Here is a 20,304-nt window from a genome sequence, read left to right as displayed (position 1 = left end):
CCGCCTTGGCTACCCGTCTGGGTTGTTCAGAGCAAGCCACGCGGAGCTCCAAGTGAAAGGCAAGTGCTTCCCGTGTGTGTTTGTATCCACCCTGTACTCTCTTTAAAGGGCTCCCCTTGAGCATGAAGGCCTTGCCCAAGACAGGTCTTACATGTGGACATTGAGTCATGGAACTTCAGAATCTCAAGGTTGGACCAGGTCTTAGCATGTCCCTAACCCAGCTTTTAGTCACACAGTTTCCTCCAGTTGTCCCTCCCAATTGGTGGCCTTCAGGAGTGAGCATCTCTTGCTGAATGCTGAGTGGGAAGGAGTGGCTTCTGTAGAACCAAGTCCCTACTTCTGTGTTTACCAGTTTTGTGACATCACACACGTGGCTGGAGCTGAGCCTGTCCTCACTGTCTCTGTAGATGGCCTCCAACCAAGGAGCCTCACTCTGGGGCCACACTCATGGCAGCAGGCACTGCCCATGTCTCTCTGGGGACCCTGAGCTCCTCCAGGCCTTGTTGCCTTGGGAGGGGACACTTGGTCTGGTTGCAGAGTGCCTTTTGCCTGGGCTCTATATGCACGTGTGTGTGTGTGAGAGAGAGAGAGTATGGGAGACAGAGACAGACAGGAGCCCAGTGACTCTCCAATGTTCTAAGTTCCTCTGTCCCTCTCACCCGCTCCTATTAGCTCCCCCTCCTGGCCCACCTGTGTCTTTCAGGGGCTGGTCTCCAGACCAGCTCCAAGTCATCCCCAGCCTCTTTGGTGATTTCCCTGGCCACTACTCACTCAGCCCCAGAAACATCTCTAGCCCAGGGCTGCCCCTCTGGCCTCACCAGCCTTTCTCCCTGTCAGGCAACAGATCCATGGGCCTTCAGCCTCTGTCTCCTCTTTCTTCTCCTCCTCCTCCTCCCTCTGCATCCTTCCAGCAACCGCTAAAGCTCTGAGAATGTTTGCAGGATGAGCGGATCAGCAGGAACTGCGTCAGGTGTGTGCTTGTGTCTTAGATGGTTGAGAGACTATGGTCATGGTGGTGGTGTGGTGGACTGCCCTGGGACTGCACCATTTCCTGCTGGAATGTGAAACTCCAGGGCACAGTTATCCCCACGTGGGACCTTGTCATTATCTGAACCGCGTACCAGCATGCGCGTGAGCAGAGGTGGTGAGCTCAGATCTCAGAATCATCGCTGCCCACCCCCGTCCTTCTGTGGTGCTCCTCCCTCCCCTCTGAGGCTAACTTTGCTCATTTCCAAACATGTTTTATATGTCCCTTCCCCACGAAAGACTAACCCTCAGAACTACTCTCTAATTGTATTAAATTGATTTCTTGTGCCATGATTTGCTGTGGGTGTACCGCAGTAAGTAGCATGTGGTGGCCTTTCTGTGCTCCTGAGAGGGAGCTCCAGCTCTGACTCCAGAGCCTGGCAAGACAGGAAGCCCATCAGTAGGGGAGCACGTACATGTTCCCTTTCCCCCAGACACACCACGGTTGCTGGATTAGAGGAAAAGCAAGCCCACTTCTCAAGCTGAGCAGGCCATCTTCCCACTTAACTGAACACCTGCAGCCTTTGGTGACAGGACAACCTGTGTGAACCCCGAAATGGACCCAGTTAAGCACTGCAAAGCTGCTTCACTGTTTGAGAATTAACTCTTTTTTTCTTTCTCTTTCAGTGGTTGATATCACAGCAAGTATCCTTTCCTTGGTACTATTCCCTCTAAGGAAAGCTCCTTCTAAATAAAAACATGCGTTATAAACTTGAATTCTGCTTATAATGCACACTTTGGGTTTGGGCTTTGCCCCACAGATGCCCTGGAGCATCCCTTCAGACCAGCAGCTTCTTCCTGGGTGCTCTGCTCCTCTTCATGCCACAGCGTCTAGCTCCACACCAGCCAGCAGCAAGCTCAGGGATTACTAGGGGAATACGTGAACTTGCGGTTTTAGAGCGGACGGGGATGTGCTCATCCAGCCAGCCTTTACAGCGTCGGAATGCTGAACTGTGGCCCTTTTAAACTGACCATTTTGTAGTGTGTCTACTTCCTTAACGAGACATCACTAGATCACACAGTTTGAAGATGTTAAGTTTGAAGCAGCAAGTCTTCTGTCCGAGTTATACTGTCAAGAGGTAAGAACATATAAAGGCTTCTGAAAGCAAACCCCCTTTCCCTGTAGTGAAGACACAGTGGCAGATTGGGAGTCACAGGAGTGGATTCCCTTCTGGCTTTTAAGACTTTGCATAATTTTCCCGTCTTCCACACCTGGAGTTGGTGATGGACAGGGAGGCCTGGCGTGCTGTAGTCCTTGGGGTCGCAAAGAGTCAGAGACGACTGAGCGGCTGAACTGAACTGAACATGTGGTACAGGGCAGCCATGGATGACCACTTGCTGACAAAGACCAGCAGAGTCTTTTTCTATGGAGGACTGTTGCACAGCAGCCTTGTTCCTGGGCTAAAGATGATTAACTCCCGAACAAGTTCACATAGTTTAGCTGAAGCTGGTTTCTGATCTCAAGTGTAACTGAAAGTTGCCTTTCTCCACTTTGAGCAGTGACCCCTGTTTCATGCCCCTGGCCTCTCTCTCTGGTTACAGTTCAGAAAAGATGGTAATTGTTATCAATTTGACTGTTCAGGAATTTGAACTAAAGCTACTTTGAGTTTAGTTGAACTGGGAATTATTTTAAGATCAATGCGAAAAGCTTCCTAGCCGGTGAGGCTAATAAAATATCTTTTCTTTTTAAATCAAGCAAATCCTTTGGTAAGCGTGTCTGGGAATGGCCTTCTGGGTCCGCAGCTGCTGCAGAAGGACTCCAGCTTGCTTTTTGCTCCTTAAACGTGACTGTTTCCTTTCAGAATTCCGTGGACGCAGCAAAGCCGCTGCTGCGGAAAGCCATCCAGATCTCCCAGCAGACCCCGTACTGGCACTGCCGCCTGCTCTTCCAGCTCGCTGTGCGTACTGTGGGCCTGACCAGGTGCACGGGTGCCAGTTGGGTGGGCGGCTCTCTGGGCTGGGCTTCCCTGGCCGCAGTGGAGGAGCCTGCAGGCCAGGTAGACTCATTGGAGATGCCTCTCCATCCCGGCTCTGCCCATACCGCCCTGTCTCTGGCCAGCCCCTAGCCCCTTCTGACCCTGACACAGCCTGCCTGCCAGCCACTTCTCGCCTGCCCTCCGTGATGAAGCCCCATCACCTGCCTGTGCACACAGTGGGGCCTGGGCTGCCAGTGTCACCTGCTCCCTGGGGGAGCCTCTTAATGCCAGGAGGGTTTGGCTCAGAGGCTCCCCTGCTGAGGAGAGCTCGCCTAGCCTGAGCGGCTGCCGTCTCTCCAGGCGCCCTCCCGCCCCACACGTGCGCTGCCATCCTTGAATCCTCCCGTGTGCTTTTGTGCCTTTCGTCAGAGGAGGAAGCAGGCGAGGTAGTGAGTCACTTGCCTCAGGTCACAGAGTAGCTGGGTGCCGTGAGCAGAGCCCAAGCTCTCAGCTGAGGCCCCACAGGGGTCCCTGCCTTTCAGTCTGAGTTTGAAACTCCCACAGACACTTACCCCTGAAAGAGGCCCTTCTTGTTTGAGGCTCCTCTGGCTACTCCCCTAGTGACCGGCCCCTGAAGGTGACCTGCGAAGCACACAGACATATTTGCACAGCCCTCAGGGGTCTGTGCCTGTTAGTGTTACTGCTGGCTCTGTGCACCATTAAGCTGTAGACAAAGCGGAGTTCTGTACCCAAAGCAATTAGTGTTGATGAGGTAATATGCTTAATTTAGCTCAGAACTGATACTGAGGCAATTTTGCTGATGTGGGGAGGTTTTCTGTAACTTGCTTGCAAGGTAGCAGGTCAGATATGGTAAGTCTGGTGGTTTGGAAGTGAGGGTCATTGCTCTTTTCTCCTTTTCTCAGCAACTGCACACACTTGAGAAGGACCTCGTGTCGGCCTGTGACCTCCTGGGTGTGGGGGCCGAGTATGCCCGGGTGGTGGGCTCTGAGTACACACGGTAGGCACCGATCCTCGGGCCCTTTCTCCGCCCACTTGGGGAAGTTTGGTCTTGGACAGCAAATAGCAATGGCATCTCAGCGTGAGACGATGACCACCCTTATCCATAGTAAGAGACATGCAGATTCAGGCAGCCCAGAGATGCTTCTGCCCCACCGATGCATGAAGTGAGAAGTTGCTGAGTTGGCTGTGAGGGTGAGGGGCAGCTGGCGTTCTCAGCACTGTGAGCACTTGCATGTTTCTAGCATCTCTTGAAATAAAAAGGGCCCGTGTGATGTCCTGGGTGATCCCCTTCCTGGTGGGGGTGAGAATGGTGCTTGTAGGTCCCATGGGCAGCATGGTTGGCAGCCAGTCCCCATTCAGACGCCCAGGAGTGTTTAGGTGTATGACAGGGGACAGAGGAAGAGGACATTTGTGTAACAGAACGGACATGGGTTCGTATTGTGCGTGAAACGGCTTAAACTACCTGGAGGCTAGTGCGCTGGGGTCGGGGTCGGGGTCAGAGGCCACCAGTGCTTCACCGTGCACCCTCTTGGAGGGCGCCAGTCTCTTTGTACCCGGAAGAGAAGAATTCTCTGTAGTAGGATTCCAGGCTCCTTGGAGCAGCACTCTTACTCTGTTGTGTGTGTGGGGACTGTGAAAAATTCTGTATCACAGACTCTAAGCTGGTCGTGGGGTCATTGGGACAGAACAGTTCCTAAGTCTATTCTCCGGAGTTCGGAGACTCATCCCTCAGCCACCCTGTCTGGGATGGACACTGTCACGTGGTCTGGACTGTGCGCCTGGCCCGTCTTGTCCTCCTCATGTTGCAGCCATTACTAGGTTCAGGGCGACACGCAGCGACTTGCAGGGCACGGGGATGGGGGCACACTGCACATCTTCACAAGTGTCCTCAAGACGGGCCTCTGTACCACTGTGGGCAGGTAACTGGGGTGGGCTGCACCAGGGCATGGCGCCTACGGGTCTCCTGACACAGAACTTCTGATCTCAGACGTGAGGCCTAGTGAGGTGATAATATGGCAACACTGACGTGAAGTTCTAGACCCTAGAGTTCAGCAGTCAGGCAGGAGACCCTCGGGTGTCCATGCTGTGAGGTAACAACAAAGGATGGCAGGTGGCCGGGAGTGTCGACGTCTCCCTGTGTAACTGGGACCCCGTGCTCCTCAGTCTCCTCACTGAGCCTTGCCCACTTGGCGGGGTGTCAGCTGCAGCACGTTGGCACTCTGCACAGACTGGCGGGCCCGCAGCCCCACAGCTGCTCCTAAAAGCAGCAGTCTTAGCCATTGGACCACCAGGGAAGTCCTCACTCCGTGCTTTCTTGAGCACCTGTTTCTGCATTCTGAGCTTTTGAACCTCATGAGTCTCTAAACAAGAAAAAAGTTAAAGGAAAATAGAACAAAATAGAGCACGCTTATTGGCCAGGGTCCATTGTCATCCATTTAACTGCCCCAGGGGTTAGGTCCCTGGGAATGTTGAGGTGGCAGTCATCTAGGGGTTGCCTGGGCCTCCCAGACCTGACGCCCCCTTTCTTTTCCAGGGCACTGTTCCTGCTCAGCAAAGGCATGGTAAGTGGAGGCTGGGCAGGATAAGGTGTGGGGGCATGAGTTTGGGTCCCAGGGTCTGCCAAGGCTTCGCCTGCTTGTCATGTCATGGCCCAGCAGTTGCCTAGACCCTCGCACATGGCAGGTAGCCATGAGAGGCAGACCCTGTCCCCCGTCCCCCAGCTGGATTCAGAGACAAAGCTCCAATTCCAGGCTGTGGGATTTGTGCTGGCGGGGGAGCCGGCTCGGTTGGAGCTGCCTGGACTTGGGCTCCAGCCTGGCCTTGTGCCCCCTCTTTGAGGTGCCTGCAGTTACACAGTGCGTGGGCAGGTGGGTGGCAGCCCTGCGCCCGGACAGCCCCCAGCACCTGCTCCTCTCCCCACAGCTGCTGCTGATGGAGCGCAAGCTGCAGGAAGTCCACCCACTGCTGACCCTCTGTGGGCAGATAGTTGAGAACTGGCAAGGGAACCCCATCCAGAAAGAGTCTCTGCGTGTCTTCTTCCTGGTGCTCCAGGTGACCCACTACCTGGATGCCGGGCAGGTGTGTACTGCCTCCCACGTGACGGCTGCTGGGGCGCAGGCAGGTGCTGGATGGGCCTCTGACTGAGAAATCAGTTCTGCAATTGCCTCCTGTCCCTCCCCACCGGCCACACTTCCTTGGTTCCCCCACCTACACCCACCTTTGCCTGTTGGGCTGAGCACTTCACTCAACGCATAGAAGCAGAGCAGACCCTTACAGGGTGCTGACAGCTGCAGAGACGGCCTGCAGGGCCTTGGGATGGGACAAGGCAGGCAGGACCTGGGTAGCTGCCACTGTGGGTACGTGCCTCTTAAGGGTGTTGGCACCTGGTAGGAGCAGATGGGTGGTCAGGTGTGCAGTGCTGTGTGCCTGCTGCAGGTAAAGAGCGTGAAGCCATGCCTGAAGCAGCTGCAGCAGTGTATCCAGACCATTTCCACACTGCACGATGACGAGATCCTACCCAGCAACCCTGCTGACCTCTTCCACTGGCTGCCCAAGGAGCACATGTGCGTGCTTGTCTACCTGGTGAGTCCCTGCAGGGGCCGGATCCTGGCGGCCCGGGTGAGAGGAGAGGGCTTCAGTGGCCACCACCATCTGACCTTGTCCCCAGGTGACTGTGATGCACTCCATGCAAGCTGGCTACCTAGAGAAGGCGCAGAAGTACACAGACAAGGCCCTCATGCAGCTGGAGAAGCTCAAGAGTAAGTCAGGCCCTGTGGGGCTCTGGGTCGAGTAGCCCCCTGGTGGGCAACCCGCCCATCACTGCCAGTGCTGGGCCTGGAGGACTTTGAAAGACTGAAGCATGGGTCCCCGCCCCATGGGTCTCGCACCACAGTTGGCAGATAGGGATGATCAGGTTCAGGCAGAGCCGTGCCAGGCCTGGACGGGATCCTTGCTCCCCAGGGAGGTTGGGTGAGTACTTGGAGCATCTCTGTCCTATCACCCTCACTGCACAGCTAGTCACAAGGGTTAGTGGGACTCCACCGGAACCTGCGGGGACAGCAGGGCTCAGCTGAAAGGCGGTGGCTGCTTTTGCTGTCTCTTATCAGTATTGTAATGTGGATTGTGCTTAGGGTGAGATCAGAATTGGAACTTGACTGACAGCAGATCCTCTGGGGGTCCTAGGTTCTTCTGGGATTCTTGACTAATCCATCCTGGGTAATCGAGAACCTTTGACTAGTGGGAAATCAGAGCCCCGCGTGTCCCTGGCTGGCTTGTGCCCCGTTCACCCTATTCACTCCCTGTGCCCTTGTCAGTGCTGCTGGGGAGGAGCCAGAGAGCCCAGTTTCGCAGGGACTACTGTTCTTTTCTTTGAGATGAGTTGGGAAAGTGCTGTCTGGTTCCAGTGTGAGGACAGCCGCTTGGAACAGCCAGAAGCTGTGGTCCCCCCCACTGTTGTCTGAAGCCTGTTGCTTAGTCTCCTGGGCAACCTCAACATTTCTAGAACCCTTGGTGCCCAGCGTGCCCTTGAGCACTCACCTGGGTCAGGGCAGAGGTGCAGGTTGAGGATGGAAAACAGATCCCTTTAGGAATTTCTTGCTTTTAAAATACTCTGGTCACCAAAACCTGGCTATGAACCTGATTCCTCACCTGGACAGGGAGATGGACCCCCTTGCCTGAGGGTGCCGTGAGCACCAAATAAGCTGACAGACTGGGTGCTAGGCCAGTGCCCGGCAGAGCAGGTGGGCTCAGACCCGAGCAGCTGAGGGGCTGTGTGGCGGGAGGGCTCAAAGCCCGCAGGAGGCAGGGACGTGGGTCTTGTCTCTTTGGTGTGGTCTCCTCACGTGCCTCAGGGGCTCACCCCTGCCTCTCGCCCCCAGTGCTCGACTGCAGCCCCATCCTGTCCTCCTTCCAAGTGATCCTGCTGGAGCACATCATCATGTGCCGGCTCGTCACAGGACACAAGGCCACTGCGCTGCAGGAGGTAGGCCCTGGGGCTGCGGGCACGCAGCAGGGGAAGGCTGGGTCCTGAGGGTGTCACTGGGGAGAACGTGACCTGGCCAGCCATGAGCCTGCATGGACATCATCAGGTTTTTACCTACAAGTTCTTGTGCCCAAGGAACATGGGGTCTGGGGTTTTAGAGTCTGCTGGTGGCAATTCTAGCACCCCTCCTGCCCAGTGATCCGTAATCCTTGACGCCCACCTTCCTGAAAGGGCATGGGGTCCTTGATGAGGATGTAGGTACTATATGACTAAGACACAGGCTGCAAAGGGAGGAGGCGGAGAACCAGACAAGGGGCAACATCCTCACAGTGGGCACCTCTGCTGGAACTTTATGCCCAGGTTAGACTGGGCGGTATGCGGGTACCCCCACTGGCTTTGGGGGCCTCTTCTCGATGCTGCTGGGGCCCTGGGTCCCACGTTACAGTGATGTCAGACATGCTGTCTCCCTGCAGATCTCCCAGGTCTGTCAGCTGTGCCAGCAGTCGCCCCGGCTCTTCTCCAACCACGCGGCACAGCTGCACACGCTGCTGGTGAGTGCGTGAGGGCTGCCCGCCCCCAGCCCCATCCCTGTGACCAACACCCCAGGCAGGATTTAGAACCTTCCCCGTGGACTTCATTCTGACAAGCATCTCATAAGTCCAAGTTGACTCAGGTCCCAGGAGGCAGGAATAATGAAGCCTGCCGTCTTCCTCTCCATGGTCAGGGTAAAGCTCAGATACAGCGGGCTCGGTAGAGTCTCTTGTCAGGCTTGCCTGGGTGCAGCCCTAGGCGAGCCGCATGTGGCTCTGAGCCCTGGCACCATCTTCTTCTAGGGGCTGTACTGTGTCTCTGTCAACTGCATGGACAACGCTGAAGCCCAGTTCACCACAGCGTTGCGGGTAAGGTGCCGGCCCTCACTTCATGGGGCAGGAGGTGCTTCTCAGTAAGGAGTCGGGACAACAGCCACACAAACCGTGGTCAGTGGGTGACTCCACAGTGTCCAGCCTGGTGCCAGCTGCGACAGTGCTGTGCCATTTATCCAGGGCTTCCTTTGTCAGGCCTTGTGCTGCCCGGGTGCGGACAGGCCAGTGCTGGCAGCACAGCCTGATGCAGGATAGCTATGGGCAAGGGGGCACCCTGGGCACCCTGGGGTGGGGCTTCCCCAACTAACTCAGAGGATAGCCTCAAGGAGGTTGTCTTGAGCCGGGCACCTGCTGGACATGCCCTGGTTAGCCACTTTCACTGCGGATTCCCGTCCTCCCGGTGGTCCACCAGGTGATGTTGACTTGTGTCCCAGCTACTTGGGCCCTGGTGCTGCTCACTCCAGTGGTGCTGAGACCTCCCCTCATTGCCTGTGGTCCTTGAAGGTCTCTTAGACACTCCTTCTGTGTCCCACTTCCTACACAAATTGCTGCTTTGTTTCAACATCAAAGTTCCCAGCAGATGGTGTGTGCCGCCAGGGGCTGTGTCCACCGACCTGGTGGGGGAAGTGGTGGTAGAACCAGAACTTGGATCCAGACCCCTCATGACACCAAACATGTTTCCTGTGGTCCTGTGACAAACATATCGGAGCATCTTTGCTCAGATCAGACAACCCTCTGGATCTCCTTGGCACCTGCCAGGGTCCTCCAGGTGGGGTTTGTGCTTCGTAGGCATTCTTGGCTTCTTAGACAGTTGCACTCGCTGAGCCCTGTTTAGAATGCTCAGCCCCCAGGGTCTGAGCAGTGCTCATACCACTCAGATTGGTTCCTTTCATGGACATTCTTGTTCCTCCAGAAAAACTGGGGACAGCAGTCTGTCTACCACCAGCCATTAGCAGAGGAACCAGCAAGCATGCTCCTCTGCTGTGTTTACACACACTGGGGTCCTGGGGTGACCACCTGAGGTGTCGGGGGGGGCACCCAGGTCTCAGAGTGAGACAGCAGAGAATGGAGCAAACTGTGGCGTGTTCTGAGGACAGGCTCTGGGGTGGCTGGCTGTGCTTTTCCGTTTCCTGAGTTTCCTATAATGCAGATGATTATTTTATAATGACAGGAACTAACAGTTTTGTTGTCCTTAGGTTCAGGAGGCAGGGGTGTGTATGTGTGTTTGGAATAAAAAGAGTAAGAAGATTCCAAGGTAGCTGTTGTGGAGCGTTTGGGTGGCTCTGATGCCGCCAAGCGACCCCCAAGTGACATGACTGCCCAGCTGGGCCCCCTAATGCCCTGTGTCTCCCATATTCCAGCTCACAAATCACCAGGAGCTATGGGCCTTCATCGTGACCAACCTGGCGAGTGTGTATATACGGGAAGGAAATAGACACCAAGAGGTAGTAGGTGACATGCTTCATGTTTGGTATCCTTTCAACTCTTACTTGGAGGGAGGTGTGTGGGAAGTGTGGGCCTGGGCACCATCAAACCTCTCGACCCTAGGGTATTTTCCTTCCAACAAAGTGTCCCACAGAGTGGAGCATGGGCGTGGCTTGGGGGAGGCCAAGTCTAGGACAGAAACGTTTCCGTAGCAAATTACCATTTCTCTCTACTGAAAACTAGCCAACCATTGAATCCCTTGGGGGAAAAAAGAAAATTTCTTCTTCTCTCAGCTGTCTGTTCTAGCTGTCTGTCAGTGAGGCCTCATGGCTCAGTTTCGAGGAGTGACACCTTGGGCTCCTGTCTGCATTAGGCTCCTAGGTGTTCTAGTGCCCCAGCCTGCTGGAGCAGGGAGGTGGGCGCCAGAGCTTGCCCCCCAGGATAAGTACCTCCCACCAGGTTCCCGTTGTGACACCCCCTTAGCCCTGCCATTTCCCTCCAGCCCGGAGCCCTCTGAAGTAGCTCAGATCCATCACTTGTCTCCATACCTGTGACCTTCATTTTTTAGTTCAGGCCACTATCATCTCTTGGCTACAAAGAGAGATGGCCCTGTACTTAGCTGATGTCACACATAGTTGGTTGGTTTGAATGCTTTGGGCAGAAGGCCCCGTCTAGCTGCTCCAGTGGCCTGAGAGCACAGCAGGGCAGGGTCTTGAGGGCCTGATGTGGTCTCTGTGGGTCTCAGAGGAGTTTGGCTCCTTTGTCTCACCTCCACCCCCACCACAGTGTGTGCCTCCTGAAGGGACTTCGGGGGTACTGGGCACAGCCTCAGCCCACTTCAGCCCTCACCCCCCAACCCAGCTTCCCCTCTATACATCAGCCAAAGGGAGCCTAAGATGTCAGCAGGGTTGCAGGTTCTGCCCCTTCTCCCGGCAGGTTGCACTCAGGCATGGGATTTGAGGTACGGGCATATGCCATGAGACTGGGTTAGGAAGTTGCAGGCAGCCCTAGTTACTTACTGGCATACTGGGGCCAAACCCTCTCATTTTTAGAAATGCAGAGTTATCCTAACTTGCAGACATTGCTTTCACAGCTGTACAGTTTGTTGGAGAGGATCAATCCAGACCACAGCTTCCCTGTCAGGTAGGCAGCCCCAGGCCCCAAGTCCCACTTTACCAACTCTCTTATGCTTTCTCTGCTCTTGGTAGTGTGAGCATCTGTGGGGCCCCAGACTGCCCGTGTACCCCAACACCTCCCATCCTCCCACCCAATCCCCATTTGTAAATCTGCTGCTTTCATTAAAACTCACTAAGGTGTGATGCTCCACTCTTCCTCAGCTCACACTGCCTCCGAGCAGCGGCTTTCTACGTGCGTGGGCTTTTCTCCTTCTTCCAGGGACGCTATAATGAGGCCAAGTAAGTACTGGAGAGGGCAGGTGGCCCTGTACCCGGCACCTCTCTATGTTCCTCTTCCCCCAGCGGCATGTGCCCAGGCCCCCTGTTCCTGCCCTTCCCACCCTCCCCCAGGTGGTCTCTGCTCAGGGCCCCAAGGCTGCCTTTTCTTCCCCAAAGCCCTCCCAGTGGGGCCTCAGCATCTGTTCTTCTCTCGAAGGCGTTTTCTGCGGGAAACCCTGAAGATGTCCAACGCGGAGGACCTGAATCGGCTCACAGCCTGCTCCCTCGTGCTCCTAGGTCACATCTTCTACGTGTTGGGAAACCACAGGGTGAGTGTCAGGGGCCAGGCTGAGGGGCATAGGGCCAGGGTGGTGCTTAGTGGGGTGGAGGTGGGCACCTAGCAAAGTGCCTCCCATCCCGTGCCCTGCAGTGATCCTATCTCAGTGACCTCTCACCCCCCATAACCCCCCACCCCCACCGCCATGCTCTATGAGACTCAGACAGCCTGGGCAGGCAGGGCTGGGGGAGCTTTGAGTTCCTGAAGGGTGCACCTGTGTGGCAGACGGGCTGGTGTTGGCCCATGGCAGTTGTCAGGCAAAGCCCCAGGGCTCAGTGGAGCTAGAGCTGCTCAGACTGCCCAGAGCTGGCGAGGCTGAGGGCAGGTCCCCTTCCCTGTGCTAGTATGTGGGGGCTAAAAGGTGTGTTCACTCAGCTACAATCCCAGGGATTCCTTCTCTGCCCATCACACATGGTATCCTCAGGGCACCCTGTGTCTACCCTCACCAACTGTGTCCCCCTGTGCCTGGCCCCCACCCATGCCATACGGTCTCGGGTGGGATCAGCTGACTTCTCAGTTTCCCCGTCTGGGGGTGTGTGAACATCTCACCTACTCCAACCCATTGACCTTACAAGGTCTTTAATTTTTTTAAGAGTATGTTTGTCAGTATAAAAGATGTTATGGTTATCATAGAAAGTCTGAGAAGCAAAGGATAAAATCCTTGCGTGTCTTCTGTCTTCCAGCTCTTTTCATTGCCTGCCTCTGTGTAAGCCTAAGTTTTATAAGGCTATTTTATAATTTTATGTCTGGTCTTTCTCTGCACCACTGTGTTGGGGCCTTTTTTTAATGGCAGTGAGAGTTTTTAAGTGGCATCAGTTCAGTGATTTAGCTGAACTTACTTTAGCTGATTTCAGGACAGAGAACGCAGGCCCATAAAGTTTTATCTGATCAAATCCCAGAGCTTCTAAAGAATGAGTGTTTTTAATAAGCCCAGTGCATCTCCCCTCCGCACAATCATGTGACAATCATTTTCTGAGGCCCGCATGCCCTGCAGCTGTGTCCTGAGCCCTGGCAGGATCAATACCCTGAAAGGAGGGTGAGCAGTGGGTTCTTCCTTCTGAGTGTAGCTCCACTCCTTCTAGAGCACCTTGTCTTGGTACTCGGAGCACAGGGAGGACAGTGGCCTCAGGGCACATCCCGGCATTGGGCAGGGATGAGGGGCTCAACATGAGGCCCCCCTGAGTTCAGGCCGCCCGCCTTATGTCTCGGTGCAGTGGCGGTGATCACCTCGTTGCCAGCTGAGGAGTTTAATGTCACACAGCCCCAAACTGCAGACCCAGGCTTAGAACCTAGACTTTGCTGATGCTTGTTTGTCCAGAAGCTTCTAGAAGCTACCTTTAGTGGGGCAGGGTGGGCAGAGTAGCTCTTCAGCTATAACTTCTGGTATGTGTGGGGGGCAGTCCCAGAGCAAATTACAGAGCTTATTTGGGAATCTCTCTTGCTTCTTGGGGCTACCAGGAGCCCCCAAAGCCAGGCGCCGCCTCAAGCAGCGCTAGATCTATGGGAGAAGCCGCCTGCCCTGGGCCTACCAGGCCACAGCATACTCAGGCATTAAAGTTTGTGGGTGGCCTCATGCAGGACCCCTCTCCAGACAACACCGGTCTTCACACCTAGGTTCTGTGGAAACCAAGCTGTCACAGGGAACTGGAGCCAAGGGGACTCCCTCCCAGCAGCTCCCTCTCGGCCCCAGGCCTGGAAGAGGAGACCAGTTTTTCCTGTTCTGCATTCTGAGGTCTTAGGAGGCCTTGGTTCAGTTTTGAAAACTTTTGAGACCCACCTGGAGCTCATCTTCAAGGTGCTGGCCCGGGTGGGCAGCGTAGTCACTGGGCTTTTGTGTCTGGAGGCGCATCCCACACAAGGAGGCTGTGTTGGAACCTGGGCCTCAGGAGTTGGTTTGGAGGATATATACTGGGCTACATGCCAAGTGCCCCCCGCCTACACTGCACGTGGTTGCCACATGGGGGCTGTCCCAGTGTCACCCTGAACCCAACAGTTAGGCCAGTAGGCTCTGGGTCCTGCGCTGGGTGGAGTCACTGCAGAGCCAAGGATGGGGGTTTGCGGACCCCAGCAGCTTTCACTCAGCTCATCCTGAGGGCTGAGGCACGGTGCTCTCACAGCTGCATTGTGGAGTCAGGGTTCAAGGGGGAACACATCCTGGTGCCCCACAGCCCCATGTGTCTGAGGTGGGCTTCTGCAGGAGCAGGTTCGTATGTAGAAAAAACCAGTTCTTCTCTCTTTTGACCATTAGTCCTCATTGCTCCCACCAGGACAGACTGCCCTGAGACCCCTGAGTCTATTTTTTTTTTTTAATTTAATGTTGTTTATTTATTCATTTTTGGCTACATTGGATCTTCGTTGCTCTGCACAGGCTTTCTGTAGTTGTAGCAAGTGGGCCTCCCGTTACAGTGCCTTCTCGTTGCGGAGCATAGGCTGTCAGGCCCTTGGGCTCAGTAGTTGTAGCTCCTGGGCTCCAGAGGGCAGGTTCAACAGTTGTGGCACGGGCTTAGTTAGTTGCCTTGTGGCATATGGGATCTTCCCAGACCAGAGATTGAACCTGTGTCCTCTGCATTGGCAGGCAGGTTTTTAACCACTGGGTCACCAGGGAAGCCCTGAGTCTGTGTGTCTAATCGGCTCCTGAGGTGGTCCAGGGCTGCCTGCCACCAGTGCTTTTTCTTCATTTAGAAAGACAGAGGCACATAGAGTCGCCCGTGGCTGTGCCCCAGCCAGGAGGCACATGCAGGGCCGAGGAGCGGGAGCTGTTTCTTTTCCCCTGGGGTTGTCGAGGAGTACTTTCAGAGAGGGTCATTTGAGATAGACTGTACAATAGGAGCAGGTATTTCCCAGGCAGCGGGAGGTCGCAGGTGGGCCCAGGCTGTCCCTGCCGTCAGGCTCAGCCGCCTCCACCCCAGCCCTGATCCTCCTCCCACCACTCCCTGACCCCTCCGCCGCTCCCTGACCCCTCCGCTGCTCCTTGGCCCTCTGCTGCTCTTGGCCGACAGGAGAGCAACAACATGGTGGTGCCCGCCATGCAGCTGGCCAGCAAGATCCCGGACATGTCGGTGCAGCTGTGGTCGTCGGCCCTGCTCAGAGGTGAGGCGGAGGTCCGGGAGGTCTACACAGTCTGATTCTGACTCTCTGGGACCCACAGGGCTAGTTCTTGGCATCTGCTTGGGCAGTGAACCCTGGCGCTTGGCCTTGGTCTCCTTCCCATGAATGGGGATGGCAGTCGTCCGTGTCCGGCAGAATGAGCCAAGGTGCTCTGGGCACAGAGAGCGTGCTTAGCAGCTGTCATGGCTGCTCCCCCATGTACAGATTGTGAAACCAGGGCCCACAGACTCACCCAGGGTCCTGGTGAGGAGGTGGAGGGCCAACTGTTCTCATCCGTAGTGGGCTTGGTGCACTCATTCCGCCCTCCTGCCTCAGAAGGGAACACTAGGTGCCTTGCTCCCTGCAGGCTCCCGGGTGCCCCAAGCTGGCCAGGAAATCCCTGGGAGAGCCACATCCAAGGGGCCCAAAGGACTGTCACTGCCCTCCCAGCCCTCATATTTGCCCCTGTGGGCCTCACTGTTCATCCACCTCCAAGGACATAAGACTCAGAAACTTGGCTGTTGGCAGGTGGGCTCTGCTGACCCTGACACAGGGTTCAGGGCAGGTGACATGCCAGGCACACAGGAATCCACTGGTGGAGCTGGGGTTTGACTTCAGGCCTCCACCCACACCTGAGGGGAGGCCCTGGGGCAGTGGCAGGCCAAAACAGGCCCATCCTTTGCATGTACCCCCACCCCCCCCCCACCCCAGACCTGAATAAAGCCTGTGGGAATGCCATGGATGCCCACGAAGCCGCCCAGATGCACCAGAACTTCTCGCAGCAGCTACTCCAAGACCACATCGAGGCCTGCAGCCTCCCTGAGCACAACCTCATCACGGTAGGGGCACAGGGTGGGGAGACAAAATGAGGGGGCTGGGTGGCTCCTTGGGGTCAGCTCACCCAACCTGCAACCCCAGGGAACGCACTTCCTGAGGAAGGAAGCACACCCTTAGCCACTGTCTCCTTGCGCCTCTCCAAAAAACCCTAACCCAGCCTGGCCTCAGGAACCCCCTTGGATGGGCAGGAGAGCTCCCACCCAAGTGGGTGATGCAGGCTGCTTCCTGGGGGCCCTGACCAGCCTGAGGAGAGCAACATTCCAGGCGCAGACACGCAGCCCAGCACCCCCCTGCTGCTCACTAGGAAGGGCCTCATCCGTGTGTCCTTTCCCCGCAGTGGACAGACGGCCCGCCCCCCGTGCAGTTCCAAGCTCAGAACGGACCAAACACCAGCCTGGCCAGCCTCCTGTGAGACCCCTGCACGCGGCCTCTCAGCTTCTCCAAGCCTCCGTGGGGGCCTGGTGTGTCCCTGACTTCCACCCAGATGGCACTTGAGCTTTCCCTGAAGATGTGCTGGCGTGGCTGTCTTCAGGCTTCTTTCCTGTCTCCAGAGCAGCCTGGGTCCCTGGGGAGCGTGGAGGGCTGATTCCTGTCCTCCCAGGACAGGCCAGCTGGCCATTGTTGCCAGGGGCCAGGAGTCCGAGTGCTGTGGCTGCCTGTGGGCTGCTGGAGCTGACTACAGAGCCATCCTTCAAAGTGGGTTTGAACTGCTGGTCCTGCTTCCATGTCTGAGTCGTGTCGTCAAGAGAGTGTCTTGCTAGGGAAGCGGGTCTTGGCCATCAGCCTGGTCCTGACCCTGCACGCACGGGAGGTCGGTGCCACTGAGGTACCACATGACTTCCACAGGCCTCCTTGCTGGGCCAGAGTGTTTCCTCTGCTCATGGCAGCTTCCTGCACCCAGAGGCAAGATGCCAGTGTCTGACCCACAGTTGGAGGGAAGAAGTGATGGTGCCTGTCAGGGACAGAAATGCTTGTCTCACCCCAGTGCTTTTCCTGGCTTGCCTTTCTGGTCAGCATCCATCGTTTTGGCAGCTGGGGCGTCCAGGAACCTGACTTCTGAGCATCTGCACCTTGACCGGGCTCACTGTCTGGCTGTGGGAGTGCACCTGCTGGTGTTGACCTACGTGTGTGCCTGTGTTGCTTCCCAGCCAGAGCTGGCGCCTGGAGCTGAGACTCCTGTGTGTATCAGCCGCCTTCTGCCTGTCAGAGTCCACAGTGCAGGGCGGGAGGGACCCAGCTTGGCTCTACCACTTTGCAGGCAGCCATTCCCTTGGTACCCTGCCCTGTCTTTAGAGGGGAGGAGGAGGAGACCTACCTGCCTTGGGTCTCGGGACAGCATTGTAACCTCTTCCTGAGCTGGACCCCAGGAGGCTCTGCCAGGCCCAGACAGCCGTTTTGGTTCTGTGCTCCTCTTGAATAGTCAAGGCGATGCCCCAGGTGACAGTGACACTGGGGGCCGTCACGGCAGCAGCCTGGCCCCATTTGGCTTCCAGTGCCTGGGAGGGTCTCCCTGATGAGGGTGGTGTGCGGTTTTGCTAGTTATGACTGCTTGTTGGTTCAGGTCTTGTTACCCAACACTGTGAAAGCTGCTTCTCAAAGCCTCAGTATCTGTGACGAAAGGAATGTTGGGATTGCTCAGGTCAGCTGCTTGGGCCCCAAGGCCTGGGTGTGCCTTAGCCACTAGCAGGGCTATCAACAGACCTCCTTGTTCTGGGTCACTGCCCACATCAGGGCCCTACTGCCCTCTTAGGGGCCAGCAACGGGCATGTAAGTAAGCTACTGAATGAAGGGACAGCCTGGTTGAAAGGACAGGCTGGCCAAGTTTTGTTTGAAAAGGATCTGCCCTCTCTGTGTCATCCTGGGTCACTCAAGAGTCCAGCCCTGTCCCGTGCTCCTCGGGGCTGCCCCTGGGTCTCTGAGGCCTGCAGAGGTGGTCTGCTGCCTGTTCATGAGCTGTCCCCATCCCGTCTTCCTCCCCCTTTGACGGTCCCCCCCGCAGAGGTCCTCTCTTCCACCAAAGGGATAGAGCACCTGTCTCGCTACAAGTTGCACCTGCTAGCCTGGACTCCACAGTGTGCAGCCTCTCCAGACCCACATTTCTTCAGTCCTGCTTTACATTGTTTGAGTATTTATTTAAACCTTTCTTTGCTTCTAGGGCATTTTGTATGTAGAGCAGTTGAAATAAGAACCTCAAAACTTAATGTCTTGTCCTGATGTTGAAGTGCTTTTAGTGACCACTTTGTTATCTATGTATATGTAAAGTTAAAGGTGAGTTCTTAAGTTTACAGTTAAAACTTCAGTACTCGATATTTAATGCCCCGCTCTAGCTATATGGACGCCAACCCGCATGTACATGCGTGCGCGCAGGCTTTGAACTTCCCCTCACTGCAGCGCCTTCAGCCACAGAAAGCTGTTGTAAATACCCTCCTGTAAGTCCAAGTTCAGTGCCTCACGGTTTCTCAATCATAAGAATTTAAGACAGACTGCACACAAGCCCCAGAGATCTATTACAGCCAGTGTCATATAGCTGGGTGTTCAGAAAAATACAGAAACTCCAAACTCTTAAGCATACGGGGGATGTGAGGGCATAGCAGAAAGATTGCTCTTGGCAGGTGAATTGTTGAAAGCTGTTCTGACTCCCTTTTGTGTGCCTCCCGCTTCCTCCTGTCAGTGATGGTGGCCCTCAGGTCCTGTGGCTCTGAGGATGCTGGTCCAGGAGGTGCCGGTTCCCTCTCAGACACGTAGTTGGATCCCCACAGTCGCCCATGGGGGAGGCCAGGGTCCTCCCCCTGGGGTAAGCACTCCCCGCCCCACTTACTGGGAACACAGGCAGGGAAATCGGAAAAGGCTGCCTGGCACAGTGGGTGAGATGTGTTGGTTGCATCATCTTTGTTTCCCTAAAAGGTTTTTAATGTATGTTTGGCATACTGTCTTTTAATGGATTTTCAGTGTCTTAAGTTTTTAGCAGCCTGTATTTTCAGCTGGTGCTTTTAATCACAAAAAAAAATTTTTTTGTAAATACAAAGCATTCTTTAAAAGAGCTGTAGAACAGAGCTTCTTGTTTGTAGATTTTTTTTTCCTGTGTATTCAAAGTAAAATAACTTGCAGGAGCCGTCACTCACTGTGTCTTTGTTGTGCCGTGCACCCCTCACATGTGGCCTGGTGAAGACTCTTAAGCTTCCACGGCCAGCCGGCGGGGCCACGGGGCCTTCTGCTGTAACCCACAGGGCATGAGGATGCAGAGCCCCAGACCCTGCATGGAGGACCTGAGGGAAACGCGCCTCTCCTCCCCCTCTAATGAGGACAGTCCTCGGTCCAGCCCTGCTGCAGGGAAGAGGGCCGCTGAGACGTGACAGGCACCGCCCACAGCCCTGCCTGTTCCTGGCTCTCCACAAGCCAGACTTCCTTGCATTCCCGGTGTCCTGTTTCCTGTGTTCTTAGAAAACACACGGGTCAGCCTTCATGTACCTGGGGGTTTTATTTTTCCTTTTTGAGGTGAAAGTCATGTAAAATTTAATGTCTACAATTGAGTGGCATTCAGTACATTTACTGTGTACAACCAGCACCTCTGTCTAGTTCCAGAACACTTCCATCACCACAAAAGGAGACCCCATCTCCATTAGCAGTCATTCCATTCTCTCCCCAGTCTCTGACAACCACTGATCGACTGTCAGTCTCTATGGATTTGATTGATCTGGGCATTTCACATAAATGGAATAGTGTAACATGTCCTTTTGTGTCTGGCTGCTTTCACTCAGCTTCGTGTCTTCAAGATTTTTCTACATGAGAGCAGGTATCATTGCTTCATTTCTTTTTTATGGCTAAATAATGGTCTGTTGGATGATGGATGGACCACATTTTATCCAGTCACCATTGATGGGCTTTGGGCTGCTGCCCCCTTGTGGCTGTTATGAGTAGTGCTGCTGTGGATGCACCTGAGCATTTATTTTGGCACGTGTTTGCAGCTCTCTTGGGTTGTGCCGTGCTTTTAATGCGCATGGATAGGACCATCCTGCCACCCGTGCTGTATCAAGGCCCTTGTGTTGCTCTCCTCCCTCTGCCCTGAGAGGATGCCCAGGTGGCCTTGACTTTTTAAGGGCACTTTTGAAGATGCCTTTGGGCCACAGTCCCCAGGCAGAATTGCTGGCCACTGGATGTGTGAGTGATTCGACATAATGCAGAGAACACACTTGGGAAGCAGATGATAAGAACTCAGCCAGGAGGCATCCACAGGGCTGAAGAATGGAATGGACCTCACAGAGGCTAGCAGGTGGCCAGGGCAGCTGGCCCAAGGACCAAATACCTGGGAAAGGCACATTACTAGTCCTCGGTAACACTCACCCCCAGTCCTCAGAAGTCCTGCTGGTCACTCTGCCCATTCCTGGCCATCTTCACCTGCCTGAGGTCCAGTCATGCC

The 20,304-nt window shown here is 55.3% G+C and overlaps 1 protein-coding gene across 2 annotated transcripts in view; it reads left to right on the top strand.

Moving 5' to 3' along the window:
* MAU2 (MAU2 sister chromatid cohesion factor) overlaps nucleotides 1–19,616 on the top strand; it is a 39,090-nt gene extending 19,474 nt beyond the window's left edge. Inside the window, exons 2-19 of one of the 2 annotated variants that reach the window (XM_061421444.1) lie at nucleotides 1,654–1,671; nucleotides 2,040–2,105; nucleotides 2,829–2,924; nucleotides 3,866–3,960; nucleotides 5,497–5,524; nucleotides 5,886–6,041; nucleotides 6,399–6,545; nucleotides 6,631–6,721; nucleotides 7,841–7,944; nucleotides 8,418–8,495; nucleotides 8,778–8,843; nucleotides 10,169–10,252; nucleotides 11,326–11,375; nucleotides 11,570–11,647; nucleotides 11,844–11,955; nucleotides 14,963–15,053; nucleotides 15,762–15,889; nucleotides 16,225–19,616. In XM_061421444.1, the coding sequence (XP_061277428.1) occupies nucleotides 1,654–1,671; nucleotides 2,040–2,105; nucleotides 2,829–2,924; nucleotides 3,866–3,960; nucleotides 5,497–5,524; nucleotides 5,886–6,041; nucleotides 6,399–6,545; nucleotides 6,631–6,721; nucleotides 7,841–7,944; nucleotides 8,418–8,495; nucleotides 8,778–8,843; nucleotides 10,169–10,252; nucleotides 11,326–11,375; nucleotides 11,570–11,647; nucleotides 11,844–11,955; nucleotides 14,963–15,053; nucleotides 15,762–15,889; nucleotides 16,225–16,299 (1,563 nt within the window). In that variant the 3' untranslated portion in view covers nucleotides 16,300–19,616. Of the gene's footprint in view, nucleotides 1–1,653; nucleotides 1,672–2,039; nucleotides 2,106–2,828; nucleotides 2,925–3,865; nucleotides 3,961–5,496; nucleotides 5,525–5,885; nucleotides 6,042–6,398; nucleotides 6,546–6,630; nucleotides 6,722–7,840; nucleotides 7,945–8,417; nucleotides 8,496–8,777; nucleotides 8,844–10,168; nucleotides 10,256–11,325; nucleotides 11,376–11,569; nucleotides 11,648–11,843; nucleotides 11,956–14,962; nucleotides 15,054–15,761; nucleotides 15,890–16,224 lie in introns of both variants that reach the window. The other variant, XM_061421443.1, reaches the window with a different exon arrangement.
* The last annotated feature ends 688 nt before the right edge of the window (nucleotides 19,617–20,304 follow it).

The sequence above is a fragment of the Bos javanicus genome, chromosome 7 (assembly GCF_032452875.1).
Source record: "Bos javanicus breed banteng chromosome 7, ARS-OSU_banteng_1.0, whole genome shotgun sequence".
Taxonomy (NCBI): Eukaryota; Metazoa; Chordata; class Mammalia; order Artiodactyla; family Bovidae; genus Bos; species Bos javanicus.
This window is presented reverse-complemented; position numbering and strand designations above follow the sequence as displayed.